The 18,364-nt window shown below is 47.3% G+C and overlaps 1 protein-coding gene across 4 annotated transcripts in view; it reads left to right on the top strand.

The window, feature by feature from the left end:
• The window catches only part of DDX41 (DEAD-box helicase 41), a 227,967-nt gene that overhangs the window by 144,960 nt on the left and 64,643 nt on the right, over positions 1-18,364 (top strand). For all 4 annotated transcript variants that reach the window (XM_078652765.1, XM_078652768.1, XM_078652767.1 and 1 more), the window contains 2 exons: positions 17,171-17,307; positions 17,735-17,897. In XM_078652765.1, coding sequence (XP_078508891.1) covers positions 17,171-17,307; positions 17,735-17,897 — 300 coding nt within the window. The remainder of the gene's footprint in view (positions 1-17,170; positions 17,308-17,734; positions 17,898-18,364) is intronic.

The raw sequence follows: 18,364 nt of genomic DNA, 5'->3' as shown, positions 1-18,364 counted from the left end.
CTCCGCTCGAAGACACTACTCCGCTCGAAGACACTACTCCGCTCGAAGACACTACTCCGCTCGAAGACACTACTCCGCTCGAAGACACTACTCCGCTCAAAGACACTACTCCGCTCAAAGACACTACTCCGCTCGAAGACACTACTCCGCTCGAAGACACTACTCCGCTCGAAGACACTACTCTGATGGAAGACACTACTCTGATGGAAGACACTACTCTGATGGAAGACACTACACTCTGATGGAAGACACTACACTCTGATGGAAGACACTCTACTCTGATGGAAGACACTCTACTCTGCTGGAAGACACTCTACTACTCTGCTGGAAGACACTCTACTACTCTGCTGGAAGACACTCTACTACTCTGCTTGAAGACACTCTTCTACTCTGCTGGAAGACACTCTACTCTGCTGGAAGACACTCTACTCTGCTGGAAGACACTCTACTCTGCTGGAAGACACTCTACTACTCTGCTGGAAGACACTCTACTACTCTGCTGGAAGACACTCTACTACTCTGCTGGAAGACACTCTTCTACTCTGCTGGAAGACACTCTTCTACTCTGCTGGAAGACGCTCTTCTACTCTGCTGGAAGACGCTCTTCTACTCTGCTGGAAGACGCTCTTCTACTCTGCTGGAAAACACTCTTCTACTCTGCTGGAAGACACTCTTCTACTCTGCTGGAAGACACTCTTCTACTCTGCTTGAAGACACTCTTCTACTCTGCTTGAAGACACTCTTCTACTCTGCTTGAAGACACTCTTCTACTCTGCTTGAAGACACTCTTCTACTCTGCTTGAAGACACTCTTCTACTCTGCTTGAAGACACTCTTCTACTCTGCTTGAAGACACTCTTCTACTCTGCTTGAAGACACTCTTCTACTCTGCTTGAAGACACTCTTCTACTCTGCTTGAAGACACTCTTCTACTCTGCTTGAAGACACTCTCCTACTCTGCTTGAAGACACTCTTCTACTCTGCTTGAAGACACTCTTCTACTCTGCTTGAAGACACTCTTCTACTCTGCTTGAAGACACTCTTCTACTCTGCTTGAAGACACTCTTCTACTCTGCTTGAAGACACTCTTCTACTCTGCTTGAAGACACTCTTCTACTCTGCTTGAAGACACTCTTCTACTCTGCTTGAAGACACTCTTCTACTCTGCTTGAAGACACTCTCCTACTCTGCTGGAAGACACTCTTCTACTCTGCTGGAAGGCACTCTTCTACTCTGCTGGAAGGCACTCTACTCCGCTCTACATCGCTCTGCACCCCTTCCCTCCACACCTCTCTGTGCCACTCTACACCACTCCACAAAACTCAATGCCAATTTACGCTGCTTCACAAAAGTGCACACCACTCTGCAAACCTCTATGCCATGCTACAAATTCTGACACTCTATGCCACTCCATTCATCGACACACCACTCCCCTCTCCTCTTTGAAGATTAATCAGCAGAAGTCATTTGTCATGGTTTGTGGACCAAAGAAAACTAAATCTAAAACTTTTTTATAGATGGAGCTCTAGTGGCCAAAGTAGAAAGTTTCTCCTATTTGGGGTCGCCTTTCGATCCACAACGTAACTGGGAGTCCCTGATGGTGATGAGGGTGCAACAAACTAACAGAGCTGTGGAAGCGGTTTTCCGCTTTGACACCAAGCTAGGACATCGGCCAGTGCAGGATTTGATCACTTTATATAACGCTAAGTGTCTCTTTTGCTACTTATGAGGCAGGCATTTTGGGGGGGGGGGGGTGTGATAGCTCTAGATTACAAACCGCAGAGAACTGCTTCCTATGTAGACTCTTGATGGTACCGCAGGGTGCACCAACCTTCTTTTATCATTCGGAAGTGAGATTACATTTTGCAGGGGATATTTTGATTTTGAGTCCGGCGCTGTTATCATTATAGTTAAAAAAAAAAAAAAAAATTGCGACCTCCAGATCTAGAATTTTCTAAACTCATTCTTCAGTACTGCCTCGCCTTGGATAACGCTGAGTCTATACCTTGCCTAGGATAATTTAAGCGTACTGTTCGAAGCATATGAACTATAGATCATATGCTTTAGCATAGATCGCCATCTAGTGTTTGGTCCGGATGTTTGTATTTTGTTTTTCTTCGAAGACGTCTTTCGAGTCACGAGGTAGGTGACTCCTCCTTTCGGTGATAGTGCGCATGGGCATAGACTCCATCCTTAGATCATTTTTTTCCCCGCCATCGGGTTCGGATGTGTATTGCTGCACTCCGGTTCGGTATCGTTTTTTAACTCCTTCGATGCGCAATCCTCTACCCTCGATGGTATTGTCATTGATCGCGGTTCCCCATTCGACGCGCATCATTTCAATTGAGAAAACCTTTGATCGAGAAACTCGAGGCGGGCTGTTGGCCCTACCCTTGTCGACCGCGCTTGCTGTCGATGGAACAGACTCCATTTAAACTATGTCCCTGGTGTCGTGCTAAGTTTGCTCGAGGTCTGCAACCTCTGCTTATCCCCGGAACACAACGATATCCAACATCCATTTGAAGGAGCCGAAGAAGAACAGGTCTCCGTGTCTGAAGCAGACTCCGACACGGAAGAAGAACAGCACATCACTCCGGGTCAGCGTACCATGAGTACTGATGCTCCGGTACCCCCCTCGACCTGGCTCCATTCTGGAGCCGAACCAGCACCTTCGGCACCAAAACATAAGTCGAAGCATCTACCGGTCACCACAGAACCGAAAACTACCCCTCCGATCCCAAAGACTTTGGAGCCAAAGGTCTCCACAGCTAAAGGTTTGGAGCCGAAATCCTCCTCACCTACAGGTTGGTAGCCGAAATCCTCCACACCTACGGTTCAGAGCCAAAATCATCCACACCTACAGGTTTGGAGCCAAAATCCTCTGCACCGAAAGGCTCGGAGCTGAAACCTCCAGCACTGGAACAATCTGAGCTAAAATCTTTACCACCGAAAGGCACGGAACTAAAACCTACCAAGCACAAAGACTCGCAGCCTAAACCTTCGACACCAAAAGCGCCGGAGCCAAAACCTTCGGTGCCGAAATCGGCACATAAAAAAAAGGACACTCCATCCAAAGAGCCTTGGTCTGATGTACCACCTTTGGATCCAAAACAGAAAAAGACTTGTCGTCAACCCTAAAACCGGTCACATTCATGCCACTCTTCCCAAAAAACGGAAGACTGATCTCTCAGAGGAATCACCTATACCTCTTAAGAAAAAGGACATGGGTACTAACCCTTCTACCCCTTACATTCCACCTCCCTCTCCTCCTCCTAATCTTGATTTGATTATCTCACCATCAAATTCACCACCACCTCCACTTTCACCTACCACACAGGATGAAGATTTTGTGGATGGGAATGGGGATACAGACAAAGAACAGGATATACCACAAGATCAGGATATACCACAAGACACTCACCCTTGGGAAAATTATGATAAGGAACCGGATACAGACCATGACCCTGACCTGTATTCTTCTAGACCTTCACTACATGACGACTATATTGGATACACTCAGCTCATTAACAGAGCTGCTCAATATCACGGGGTGGAGCTTCAAAAATAGCCTTTGGAAGAGGATTTCCTCTTTGAGACACTCACTTATTCCCAAAGATCTACTCACACTTTACCAATACTAAAAGGCATGATAAGCATACAGATGAGGTATTTAAAGACCGGGTTAGGGCAAGAACACTCACACCCAGAGTAGACAAGAAATATAAACCCAGTCCTACCAATCCTGCTTATATCAAAGGTCGGTTACCTTTTGGACTCTCTTGTAGGCTCTAACGCTTGCAAGAGAGCGAACTCTCAAACCACAGGTGAGGCCCCCCCTCCTGACAAGGAGTCCAAGCTCATTGATGCCTCAGATAAGAGAGTGGCTGCACAGGCTGCAAATTATTACCTGATCAGTACAAAGCAAAGGCTAATGACCTTATCCAGCAAGGCAAACTCATCACTAATTCTTCCATCAAATGTGCACTAGATGCAGCAGACACAGAGGCCCGTGCAATAAATACTAGTGTGCTATTGCGGAGACACACTTGGCTTAGGATTTCTGGATTTAAACAGGAGGCACAATCCTCCATACTTAACCAGCCCTTTAATAAAGAACATCTTTTCGGGCCAGCTGTCGACACCTCACTAGAAAAGATGAAGAAGGACACTGAGGTCGCAAAGTCTATGGGGGCTTTACAGTTACCCACTAATAGGGTTCTTTGCCGCTCTTTTTACAGGGGTGGTACAAAGACGGTGTCCACCGAAAATCCTTCCTCCTCTTACAAGGGTGATAACCTATCCCACTCTTCCAGAGGTTATTTTCTTGGAGGTTATAGAGGAAACAATAATAAGGGAAGAAGCAGAGGTAACTTCACACGTACTTCCCCTGCCAACAAACAGTGACTTCCTCCGCTACCCCCGATCATTCCACTCCAGTCGGGGTAAGTCTTTCACAATTCCTACCTGTCTGGAACTCAATCACCTCAAACAGGTAGGTACCACAAATTATCCAGTATGGTTACTGTCTGGAGTTTACCAGGACTCCACGCCCCAACTATTCTTCCAAGACCACATACAATGTCATCAGAACATCTCACCGCTTAAAACAAGAAGTTCTCTCCGTCTCTTGGAAAACAGGAGAAAGAACCAGTCCCATTACATCATCAAGGGACTGGAGTATACTTCCTGTATTTCTTAATTCCCAAAAAGGACGGCTCTCTCAGGCCTAAATTAGACCTCAGACAGCTAAATCTCTATATCCAGTCAGACCACTTCCACATGGTCACACTTCAACACTGCTTCAGCAAGGCGACTTTCTATCCACACTGGACTTAAAGACCGCCTATTTCCATATCCTTATTCACACGCTCACAGAAAATATCTCAGGGTCTTGGTCGACGGACAGCATTATCAATTCAAAGTTCCCCCATTCGGGGTAACTACAGCACCCAAAGTCTTCACCAAGTGTCTGGCGGTAGTCGCAGCTCATTTGATTTGAGAAGACAACACATTCATGTTTTCCCTTACCTAGCCGACTGGCTAATAAAAGCCAGTTCGAGACTCAGTTGCGTACGCAACACTCAGAAAACAGTTCAACTTCTTACAACTTGGAGTTCACTGTAAACGTCACCAAGTCTCACCTCCAGCCATCCAGCACATAAGCATATCTGGGAGCCACTATAGATACTTGCAAAGCTCTAGCATACCCCAACCCAGTCAGGCTATGCAACATGCAAAATCTAATATCACCGTTTACGCCTCTACACTCGCTACCAGACCGAGTGTATATGCAATGGATCGGAATGATGACTTCTTGCATTCAAATCGTTCCTTAGGCCAGACTCCTAGTGCGTCCTCTACAGGAATGCTTAGCACGGCAGTGGGACCAGGCTCAAGGTCAGCTGACAGATCTAGTGTTGGTGGACGGCCGCACCCATTACTCTCTGCAGTGGTGGAACATACAAAACCTTTCTAAGGGGCAGCCATTCGTCGAGCCTGTTAGATAAATTGTGCTAACAGCAGAGGCATTGCTCACTGGTTAGGGAGCGCATCTTTAACAACATACTATTCAGGGCATGTGGGCTGCATAACAAAAACAACTCCACATAAACCACCTAGAACTACCAGAAATTTTTCTAGCATTAAAAGCCTTTCAACTGCATCTAGTAGGCAAAGCTGTCTTAGTTAGTACAGACAACATGACAGCAATGTACTACATACCAAAACAGGGGGGACACACTCCTTACAGCTTTCACAACTAACTCAAAGCATCTGGAGGTGGACCATACTTCAAAAAATATATCTCCTTGCAGAACACCTCCCAGGAGTGAACAAGCAGATTGCAGATCTGCTCAGTCGTCAACAACAGCAGATCCACGAATGGGAACTACATCCTCAAGTCCTTCTCCCATTCTTCCAAATGTGGGGCTACCCAGAAATAGATCTGTTTGCCACACACCTCAGCGTAAAATGCCCACACTTTGCCTCTAGGTACCCACACCCATTGTCCAAAGGCAATGCGCTATGAATGAATTGGCCAGGAAGATTTGCTTATGCTTTTCCACCTCTCCCACTAATTCCTTTAAGGCTTCGGAAGCTCAAACAGCACTCCCTGACACTAATCCTAGTTGCTCCTACATGGGCCCGACAACCCTGGTTCACAAACCTGTTGGTACTATCAGTAAGTAGTTCCTCACCAAAAACTATACCTTTACCCCAGGCGTCTCACTCAGAACCATGGAGAGATAAGACATCCAGATCCCACTCGTCTAAACCTTGCGATCTGGCACCTGAAATCATAGAGTTTGGCTACCTTAATCTTCCGTCAGGCTGCATGAATGTCATCAAAGAGGCTAGACGCTCTACCACAAGAGCATGCTGTGAGAAGTTAGCCTGGCATATGATGTCCACTAGTTCTAGTGGGCACCTTGCACCAGTCTAATCGACCCTTATTGATGGTGGTTGTAAAGTCAACCTTATAGAAAGCTATCCTAGTGGTAGCATGGACCAGCAGTCATCAGGCTAAGACTTCAGAGAGCGTATTAAGCAAGTTGTTTTACCAATTATAATCCCTTGAGTACCAAATGAAAGGACACCACACAAGGTATATATCAAATATATATGTATTTATTCTAAACACAACCCCTCTGCACTCCTTATGAGGACAGAGGTAAAAATACAATACAAGTCACTGAGTTAATATACGATAAGTTGCACAGTATACGTTATGCCCTAGGGGCCTCACAAACCATGTGCTAAAATAGTGGTAGAAGAACCATGAGAGAATTAGAAAGCCAGCCTGGGGCCTGTGGAATCGCTGGGGCTACTCTAAACAACCAAAGGTTAGGAAGTAGGAGGCCCACGGGAGACGCGTGCAGTGTCTAAACACAGACGCGGGTTACCATTGACTTTCTATGGGAAAGTTACAAATATAACATTTAAGGACACTTCCGGTTGGACTATGATGGAACCCTTTTAAAGGTAAGGTAAGTATACTTGTAAAGCACACTGTTACTCCATCTCGGAGTATCCTGGCGCTGTATACCGCTGGGGAACCCGTCCTGGCTTTCCCTGTGAGATGGTCCCTCCTGGGCACCTCCAAGGTGAAGCCAGGCATCCCCGGCGCTGATGGGGCCGTTGCGGAGATTGGGCAAGCTATTGCCCAGAGTTGCAGAGTGGGACCCATGGTTAGCTTAGGCACCTCGGCGAGAATTATCGAGTCTGCGGACATTGACCCAAGACCCTGCCACGTCGGGAATTAAACTAGGACACTTCGAGAGTCAAGACCCACGGGAGCACCGGAGTACTCGTGTTACCTTTCCGAGGGAAGCAGGGTGCATAGGTGTCTTTTCGTGTCGGGTTTCGTCGTCGTTTTCAATGGAGAGCTGCAAAGAAGTGCTGCAGGCGACCAGAGGAAAAGTGTCCGGGTGGATCCAAGGGTGGATCGAAGATTTGTAGAACCTGAAAGCAGAAGGGACAGAGTCTGGGTCACTTGCCAGTGACCAGGGCTACGATAGGAAGATGCCACCAGATGTAAAGTTTGTCTCTTCAGCCACGAGGACCAGTAGGCGTCGACGACGACCAGGAGCTGGATTCGAGCTGTCCCACGAAGGATCTAGTTGACTGCGGTGTCGGTATCCAGACTGGACCCAACAAGCCTTGGCAAGCGCAACCCACGCAGGATGTCGAGAATGGCTTCGCTGCAGACCAGCAATGTCTGGGGAACTTCTCCTTTGTAGGGAAGTCGGAGCAAGCCTGGAGCAACCAGGAAAGCTAGTTAGATGTAAAAGAAAGTCTTCAGGGGGCTCCCTAGCCAACGGACTAGAAACCGGAAAGACGCGTCGAGCTGAAATGCAAGAGCGGGCCCCACGGGACACTCGTGGAGTGTGGAGGCCTGAGATTCAGTGCAAATGGTGCTCGGGTCTGGGGCTTCTCGTACCCCAATGCACAACTGCGAGATACCTCGGGAGTCAATGCAGTTAGCAAAATGCAGGATGTCCAGGAGTTCCGGTCCCACGTCTCTTGTGGCCGCCACGGGTCTCGGCTTTGCTGGGATTAAAGGTTGGGGTCAGAGATGTCTGGCAGTCAGTGTCCTGTGTCGTAGATTCTTCGGGATCCGGCGGGAGCCTCGAAAATGCAGACCGGCAAAGTTGCTGTTGGTGCCTGTTTGAACAGGGTGGTCACTCATTGACCACAAGGGAGATGTCTTCCGTCTTCCAGTCTAAATGGAATGTCGAAGGTCCAGGATTTCTGTATCAAAGTTTCGTCCACGGTAATCTAAAGTCCTAGGGACACAGCTCCTATACTTATACTGAGTTTAGGGGCTAGACTACCCTTAAGGTCTCTCCTATAGGTGGACCTGGGAAGGGGGTGGTTACACCCCTTTCCCTTTGTCCAGTTTTGCGCCATAGCTGGGGCAGAGTGCCCCAGCAACTGGTTTGAACTGGGAAATGCATGGAGCACCTTGTGTGCCCCAGGCAGTGTCTGGAAAGCATTCACTGAATGCAGCCCTCCCTGCCCCAAGTCACAAAAGCCTGTCTGGGGAGGTCCTATTGTCCAGGCCTCCCCTGCCGGAGTTTCGTCCAGCAACAGGAGGTCAGACTCGTGTCTGTGGCAGCAGCATCCATTTTGTGATGATGAGGCTCTGTTTAACTTTAACCGGGTAAACCAGTAACTTCTCCCTCTAGAAGGGTGGAATGCTACCCCCGCCGCCTTGGCTGGCAGAGGGGGGGGAGGGGAGGGGGTGTAGTATTCCAGAGTGTTTGACACCTTACACAACATGTTTTAATAAAGCCAAACCAAAGTTAGCATTAACCGCGAGGATTATAATGCACTTAAGAGTATATGGTATGGCTATATCATAGAACCGCTATAAGGAGATGGTTCCGAAAGCTGTAGAGGGGCTCAGCTGATGCTAGGGCACCCTTCACATAAAACCAAGCACTCTGCCTCCAGGATTGTTAAGGCCTGCCATAGGAGTGACTTATAGGTGTATATGTGTCTATATGTATATATAGATATAGGTATACTATATCTAAGTAAGGGGTGATTACACCTCCTTAACCAGGCTGTATGAACAGACCTGTGGTGTCGGTTTGGAAGGCAAACCAGGGGTGGCACAATACATGCTGCTGCCCCCGATAGGCCTATGGTGCACCTATGGTACACTATACCGGGGCTCACAAGGGTGACCCAGTAACCAATCTGGTATGTACCTGTCCCAGGTCCGGGGTACCCTCCCCTGTAAGGTCAATCCTAGAGGTACCAAGGGTGGACGCTGAAGAAAGGACAGAACCAGAGTCCTTAAGTAATGCTTTCAGGGAAGGTTTTATTTTAGTATATGAACGTCTTTGTCTGCTAGTAATCCGCTCCCTCGCAAAAGCGGCTGGGTCAAAGGGCGGTCTCCGTGGAGGCTCCAGGTTGCTTCACTGGATCCACGGCCTGTAGTAGACTCTTGTCGGTAGTCTCGGGAACCCCAAAACAAAAGAAATGAAAGGAGTCAGGCATCCGTAATCACCCAAATTTCTTAGGGCCGGGAGTGAGGGACACAACAGGTGAGAGTGCACTTCGGTTTCCACAGTGTAGGAGTGCTCGTGTAGGGAGGATAGGGGGGGGTTCTTTTTACACTGGACTGTGCACGCTAGGGAGGCGGAGGCGGTGAGACGTGATGTGCCATCCAACCCGCTACCCGGCCCCGTACCTGTTGTAGCCACGCCCCTCCCCTGGGTGCGTGGCAGGGCGACTCGTGGGTCCGTTGGCCTCCTGGCTTCGTCTCTGCGTCTCCTCGTCGCTCCTCCCGTTGCAGGTCGTTCCCTTCTCTCGCCTCGACTCTCCGTCCTCCATACACTTCTGGGAATACGCCGTCCGTCCTCTCCGAGTCTCCTCTTCCTTTTCCGGGTTCCGGCAGGGCAGGGGGCGGGGCTTCGTGAACCCAGGCTGCAGAATTAAAGGGCCCGTCTTCCTCCTTTTCGATCGGCCACCCTGACTCCTGTTCGTCAGTCCAGGAGAGAGCCGGCAGCTGTAGGGAACCAAAGGCAGGAGGTGAAAGGGCGGGGGCATCCCACCAATTGTTAACAGGGTCTGTATTGGGAACGGCTTGCTCCGGGACCCCGTCACAGTACCTAAAGTACATGGTATCAATGTAGAGAGAGAACAGCTGGGCTGTGGGTCTGATTAGTGTGGCTGTGGGCCTGCCAAAGTCGAAAAACCAGAGAATCACAGCAAAAAGTGGAGATAACCATAGGAAGTGGACCCTACTCTCCTACACATGCTATACAGCAAAGTGGAAGCGGTTTGTAGTTTATTGTAGCAACAATCAGATCAATCCACTAGAAGCTTCTATACAAAACATCATTTGTTATCTGTTAACGCCTGCAGCGTTCTAATCTAGCATATATGTCTATACGATTACATCTTGCTGAAATAGCTGCATACCTGCAAAACAGACAGCACTTGTCCCTGTTTAGAGTTCCTGCTATTAAATCTTTTGGGGAAGGACTTAAAAGAATCATTCCTTCTAAACTTCCACCTTCTCCGGTGTGGAACCTAAACATAGTTCTTACAAGACTCATGGGTCCACCCTTTGAGCCATTGCACAAATGTGAACTGCAATTACTCACATGGAAGGTAGCCTTCCTTATCGCCATCACATCTCTTCTCTTGTCGAAATTTACTTAAATAGTGATGCGGACTCTTAGAACAACCAGCTGGAACATAAGACTTTATTCATTGTTTCCTTTCTTTAACTACCTCTCTTGTAAAGCGCTCTGATACCCGCAAGGGTCATGTTTGCGCTATAGAAAACCTTAAAAATAAATAAGATGAGTGGGTGTGCTTCAGGCACTAACTATATAAGAACCATTTTTGCAAATACATCAAAACAAAGTGGTTCTTAGGACTAATGCAACATTTTTACCCTAAGTTGTCTCAACCTTTCACATCAACCAGATGCCTGTACTATTCCCTCAACCAGATTCAGTGGCAGATCGTGCTCCTTCACACATTAGATGTTAAAAGAGCATTACTGTACTGCATAGAAAAGACAAAACCATTTAGGAAAACCAAACGACTTTTTGTTGCTTTTGCGCCACCACATAAAGGCAATCCCATATCAAAAGCGGGTATTGCACGGTGGATAGTCACGTGTATTCAAATATGTTACGTTAAAGCTAAGCGCACATTAACAATTTCCCCTAGAGCACACTCTACACGCAAACTAGGGGCTTCTATGGCATTCTTAGGGAATATACCCATAGATGACATCTGCAGGCCTGCAACATGGTCTACACCACACACATTCACAAAACACTATTGTGTAAATGTGTTAGCAAGACAACTAGCTAGTGTGGGCCAGGCATGTTTTAAGAACATTATTTCAAACCACTGCAAAAGCTACAGGTTAGCTGCCTCTTGGGAAATAACTGCTGTATAGTCTATGCTACAGCATATGATCTACACCTCATATGCCTCAAACGGAAAATGCTACTTACCCAGTATGCATCTGTTCTTGGCATATAGAGCTGTAGAATCATATGCGCCCACCCGCCTCCCTGGGTACCTTTACCTGTTGCAGTACCATCTTACTTAGATACATTATACATTATACATGGACTTCTCTTTTACTATTCTTACTAACTCCGTCATCACCCTCTACGGCAAAACAATCGAAGGATGGAGTCGATGCCCATGCGCACTGTCACCAAAAGGAGGAGTCACCTACCTCGTGACTGGAAAGACTTCTTCGAAGAAAAACAAAGTGCAAACATCCGGACCTAACACTAGATGACGATCTATGCCAAAGCATATGATTCTATAGCTCTGTGTGCCGAGAGCAGATGCATACTGGGTAATTAGCATTTTCCTTTAGCAGACTGGGCATCACCAAGCTTTTTAATAACCCTAACAAAATTGCCAGCTCGGCTAGAGATCAGATAAAATCGATATTTTATGAGCAGGCTCAGTGTACGCTTAGGCAACAAGCCGCCCAGCTTCCCTCACTATCAGATTATCTTGTTTTAACACCAAGCCATGATTTATAATTCTACCTCTCCTATGTAGAATATGCCCAATACAGGTTTTATTTAATTAGGCTTCGTTTGGGGACATTACATTTTCTTTTAGCTTTCCTACAGCGTTTGGCATTGTTGGAGAATCTCCGTCTCTGCCCTTGTGATAATTTGCCAAGGCAAAGCACCTCACTCTTTTTGCTTTTTTGCGCACTTTATTATAAATCAGTGAGAATGCATTATCGATTTCCTCTTTTGCACTCGCGCAGTTTCAACTTTTTTCAGGAATGTTTAAAATGTTTACAGTGTCTGGACTCGCCAGACATTTGCCATGCTGTGGTCAGTTTTATCAGAGGGACACTTAATATCAGGAAGAGATATTACTAATTGGGGAGGGTCCTGGCTTTGGGATTTTCTATTGTTACAGATGTTTTTAGGTCTCGCGACCTGCGGTGCACTGCGTATCAGTGCTTACGCAAGTCGCGTGAGCTATTGTTATCAAAAACGGGGATTGTGAGCTGACCTAGGAATTACACACGCTCGTGCATGTGCGTTTCCTTTTCAGCTCCCCCATTGGCCTTTGTGTGCGTCTTATAGTAAAAGACTGCACGTAATTGGCCCGAAGCAAGTGCATAGCTCCTCCCATGGCCTATTGGTGTCTATTAAGCGCACCAATAGGCCGTGGGAGGAGCTATGATTGTGCCCACGCAGGCGTGACGCGCGCGCCACTTGTTTTAAACTTCCTGTGCTTCCCTTGATCAGCATAGCCCTCCGCGCTTTAGCCCTTGATCAATCTTTAAGCATGGCGGCTTCCATGCTTTTTTTGTTCTGTTTGGCGCAGCTCGCCCACGTCTATTTTGCATATTCCCTTCTGTCCCCTCCTTCCCGTTGTTGCTGCCATTCTTCCCGCTTCATGTTTCAGCCCGTGGGGTGAGCATGGGGTGAGTCAGTGTTGCATAGAGACGGCAAATGCCCCATTCATGCCCCCTACCTTTTATTTTCTTCAGCACAGCATTTTCCACTTCACGGACGCTGCGCTTCATGTTTTAACCGTGGTTGAACAAATAACAATGGAGGCTCACCACTCGGGTTCCTATATTGCGCTGCAGTTCCTTTCCCTCGTGCCCTTTCAGATTGGCGAGCGACATTGAAGCAGCATCCTACTCATAACAATTCTTCTGCCAGTCAAGCTATGGTCGCTCTCAGGTGTTTACTCGAAGCAGTATATGATAATAATATGTTGCCTCATCTGGTTTATCTCGCCGCTGCTGCCACCTGCAAACAGCCTCACGCCATCTGCAGGCATGCACAAGAAACCCTCTCCTGCCTGCCGCCGCCCGCCTGCCCTCCCTCCCTCCCTCCCTCCCTTCAGCTACAGAGACGCATACCTCAAGCCGCAGCAAACTGTGTTCAGAAACGCGAACTCTCAGGGGCTAGGTTCTTCTCACCCTCTGCCGAGAGTAATTGTAGCGGGGACGGGAGCGGTATTATTTTGGGGCGGTGCTATAATTTTGTAAAAAAAGACTAAGAGTCAAATTCATTCAACACCTATCCCTTATACACCTACATACTTGTATATCAGACTTACGTATGCGGGCAACCCACTTTCTCAATTTACTTCACTTTATTCTCTGTGCACCGTTTCACCTCGCTGGTATACTATCTCAGACGTTTTGGGGGGGACGGGGTACTAGGCAAGATAACTCAGCGAGTTAAGCGCTTGTTGATGACATCTAGTGTAACCTGCAAGTGATAAAGCAAAAGAGGCCTACTCAGCCTTCCAGCAATGTTTTTTGAAGTGCATAGAAAGTACCACTACAGTATGAAGCGCTATGTGCAAAACTAGTCATTGTGTTTGCACACGTGAAATCAAAGTGGAGGCACACAAATAAACCCATAACCATGTGAAGACTCAATTACCAGTGCCTCAGTATTGAGTGTTATTTTTGTCACGCATTAAATAACGAGATCCTGTGGTATACGAATTGATATATAATGCCATTTGCGAATTTCCCTATTGAAATGAGGAGTAACATTCAGCTACATAACATGTGTATTTGTAAACATAACATGTGTGACACTGCTCATTCACTGATTGACGTTTATTTCAGTAGGCACCCCGTGTTTACCATCTTTGGGTACTCCAGCCACACACTTTAGAATATAGTACCTACAACAGTGCGTATATCCGTTCCCAAATGCGAGTCCCGTTGGCTCTTTATAAGACGCCTTAGTCGATTGTTTTTTTATGCATGACCGCCACAAAAACACCAACAAGCAAGCTTCATGAGCATGAACGCCGTTTTTATATATCTTTAAGCATGGATTCACGATTACTACACACCATCATGATATTGTTGAATCATTATGAGGTTCTCGTTGGGGCTTTTTTATAAACCACTTTATTCTAAACGTGTGATCATTACTCAATATAGTTAAGACTCACGTTTACGAATAACAACTTTGCTTATGCGTGTGTATGGATTGAAAATAATCACACATCAACACAACGCGTGATCGCCTTTAAAAATAAAGTTTGAGCTATTTGCATTGCTAAATAATGCGACACCAATAGCTCAAACTTTAATAATGCGAGACCTATTGCATTGCAAATGCTTGTTAATTCTTGTTTTATATGTTGAGTTTTTAAATGTTTTTATCCATTTGTTTTATTGTCTTTATATAGTGTACCAAAAAGAGGTATACTGTACAAAGAGCCCAGGTATCCCTTATAAGTGGACAGGAGCTTGCTCTGGTAATCCCAATGTGCGCTCTTAGGAGGTAGTGTGGTTGAGTAGCCTATGTCTTATTAGAGAGGAGTGTTAGACACCTGCAATACACACAGTCAATAAATGGTACACATGACTCAATAAGGAGATCCATACCAATTTATAAAAACAATATGTATCTTTATATTATATTTGGCACCAAGATCAACAAGATTAGGTAAGTGCGTTTCGAAATAGAAATATTTGTAAGTTTCAAAAAAGCAACGGTGCAATTTTCAGAAGCGGTAATGCTATCCTATGGAGGAAAGACATATACTGCAAACATTTTCTTCACAGCAACTTATGGAGCCAATCTTCAGGATGTAAGGTGAGTATGGGGCAAGGTTCAAGAACGCACCAAAAGGTCACCTCAGGCAGCACTGTGGCGGCCGGCTGCAGGGGTGCAATACAGCGTTCTTGCCCCGTGTAAGTCAATGGGGATTGGTACAGTCACAAAGTCACTGCAGGTGGGGACTGGGAGGCCAGTTGGGCTGAACCAACAAGAGGGCTCAGGTCTCATGATGCTTGGGGACATGGGGACACTTTTAGTACTTTACTCCACGGACCGGGGTGACCAGGTGCAGAGGTGTTCTGAGGCGTCGGGGTTTCGTCTCCGGAGATTCGTGGTTGGAGGGGGGCCTGCAAAAAGAAGCTACTGGTGGCGTTGGGAAGTCCACAGTTGGCAAACCTAAGGTGAGCTTCTCTGTAGGGTCTGGGCACCACGTTGGCACCTTTGGCCCACTTCAGCTTGGGCTAGATGGCTCAGGTGTAGTGGTGGTTTCTGGTGTTGGTTTTTGGCAGTCCGGAGTCCTCGCAGGTCTCTTGGGGTGCCTGCTAGATGCAGGGAAGCAGCTCTGCTACTCCACTGGAGTTCCTAGGTCATTGGTGAAGGGCTTGTAATCTTCCCAGGCTTTTGGAGGTACAGCTGCTTCTGGACGAGTCGACTTTGGCACAAGGGTCAAGGACAGCAGGCGGGCCGGCATGATTGGTGGTAAGTCAGTAGGTTGATTTTTCCGCTCTTCAGGGTCCGTCTTCTTTTAGGTTGAAAAGATCTGATTTCCTGGGGCCAGGGGCTCCCCTAAATCCTAGATTTAGGGGCGTTATGTGAGTGGAGGGTAGTAGCCAATGGGCTACTTACCCCTGAGGTCACTATTCCCCTATATGACCACTTCCTGTGGGCACAACCCCATCCCAGAGATCCAATTTCTGCCCTCCAAAAGATGGCAGACTTTTACATTTTGTATCCTCATCAGGTAGCCCACGTTAGGGATGGAACTAGCCTGAGGGTCAACATGCCTCTCTGACTATTACATTTCCCACCTATCCAGGCACCAAATGACCCCTGTTCGGGGTGGGGGTGTCATCCGTCTGAGGCAATCCATATACGCATACCAAAGGCAGCGGGCTCTATCAAGCCTACTGCCTTGGAATGCTAATTTACACGTTCTCCTGGTTTGGAGGTGGCGTAAACCCTCTCTGCTGGATAGGCTTTGTTCCTGACCTCCTAAGAGTATTGGCCCTCAGCCCCGGGGATCACAAACTCGTCTGTAGTGGCAGCCTGTTCAGGACCAGTCAGCCAGCACACTAGTAGTGGTAGGTTTTTAGGGGGCACCTCTAAGGTGCCCTCTGGGTGCATGTATTAATAAACCCATCACTGGAATTAGTAACCCATCACTGAAATTATTGTGGGCGTATTAATACAAGATATTTGTTACTAAACATCTTTGGTTTCAGTGAAGCCATCATTATGCTGTGGAACTTGTATTTTGACCAGTGCCAATCACATGTACTTAAAATGGCTTTCCTGATCACTTGCACTGTCCATCAATTGTTCTTTTTGCATTTGTCACCCAGAATGGGACGGGTATGCCCAGACGTTGGTCCTGTGCTCTCCATGCCACTGGAGTCAAGCTATCCTGGCTGATGAGGGCTGAAAGCCCGAAACCGGTCCTAGTATGCTTGTTTCCAGTCCAGGGAGGATCTGGCCAGGCAGTTCGGGCTGGACTGTTCCCATTGGGCGCAGGGTCAAGACTGATTTGCATATGGCTGGGTCCAAATTGGAATGGCATGGTGAGCAAAAAAATGATGGATTTAGGCCCAGATCTCTGTACTGGGGTGAATGTATGACATTGCTCTGCATTCTCTCCATCAATTGTTCTTTTTGCATTTGAAGTTCATGTAGCAGCCTTAAACTCGGTGTGTTTGTGTATGTGTCTTTCCCCATCCACATATCCCAGTGAATACAGTGATACACACCGGTCCAGAAGGTGAACGAAATTCATGGTATGGATCACTTGCAAAATTTCTGATTGTACTGTTAACAGACATTGGATGTGCGGGTGGGCTCTCTGGGAGGACTGTAAAGGAGAACATACTTCATCTTCCTTTCTTCTTCTAGCGGGAGCTTGCTCGACAGACCCATGGCATTATTGACTATTATGTGCGCCTTCTGGAAGAGGACGGCTTCCCGCTGCTGCGCTGCGCACTCTGTATTGGAGGCATGTCTGTGAAGGAACAGATGGAGACCATTAAACAGTAAGTTATCTGTGTGGTGCAGACATGAAGGTAGTCAACTCAAAGCATTTTAGGCGCAGGGAGGTCATTACTGCTTCCTGGATGTAGCACATTAATTGGCCCTCTAAACCGGCCTTCCTGCCCTGATTCATTTTGCACCTCACCAGGCATGCAACCTGACTGGTTAGGTCAGTGCTAATAATCTGCCCTTCTGTCTATTCTAATAGGGTGCACATAAAAAGTCCCTTTCCTCAAGGGGTCTTTGATAGCCTGCTTTTCTCTGAAGAATGCCCTTAACAACTTACTCCACTTGGGTGGATGCACATGATGTTCTAGCTTTACCCTTTGAAGGATAGGTGTGACAGATGTAGGTAGGTTGCATGTTCTACAATTCTAATCTCTTCATTTGCTCCCCTCCCCCTCACCTGTAACCCGCTCCTCTCCTCAGAGGGGTGCACATGATGGTGGCGACTCCTGGACGGCTCATGGATCTACTGCAGAAGAAGATGGTCAGCCTAGACATCTGCCGGTACTTGGCACTGGACGAAGCAGATCGCATGATTGACATGGGCTTCGAGGAGGACATCCGCACCATCTTCTCATACTTTAAGGTACCCCTGTATCTTCTTTTCCAAGTTCTGTTCTCTCCCTCCCTGGACATCTTCCTCTCCCACTCTACTGCCCAAACTGGGTCTTTACCTCCTCGCTGCAGTGCCTGTCAAGGCGCCCTGCTTGCCCACCCCAGTGCTGATCCTGGGACTCTGCCTGCCTATGCCTCTTCCAGCACACCACCCATCTTTGGATTCTGTCTCTAATACATCATCAGGTGTCCTCTTGCTCTCCTTCTCCACCCCACCCCACCATGCGATATGGAGGTCTGCCTAGTTGCAATACTTCTTGTTCTGAGGCTCAGCCTCTTTCACCCCCCAACTATTTTGCAATCTTTCCTTCTCAACCAAAGCACATTCTGGGGGTTCTGCCTTAATACCCCTGCACATCCACCACTGGTCCAGACGTTTTTCCTGATCTCAGTAGATTAGATTTCTCTACTCTGCTAGATCACATATCACTTTGATCA

This window comes from Lissotriton helveticus, chromosome 7, assembly GCF_964261635.1.
Source record: "Lissotriton helveticus chromosome 7, aLisHel1.1, whole genome shotgun sequence".
Taxonomy (NCBI): domain Eukaryota; kingdom Metazoa; phylum Chordata; class Amphibia; order Caudata; family Salamandridae; genus Lissotriton; species Lissotriton helveticus.
The sequence above is the reverse complement of the archived record's forward strand: the minus strand, read 5'-3'. Positions and strand labels throughout refer to the sequence as shown.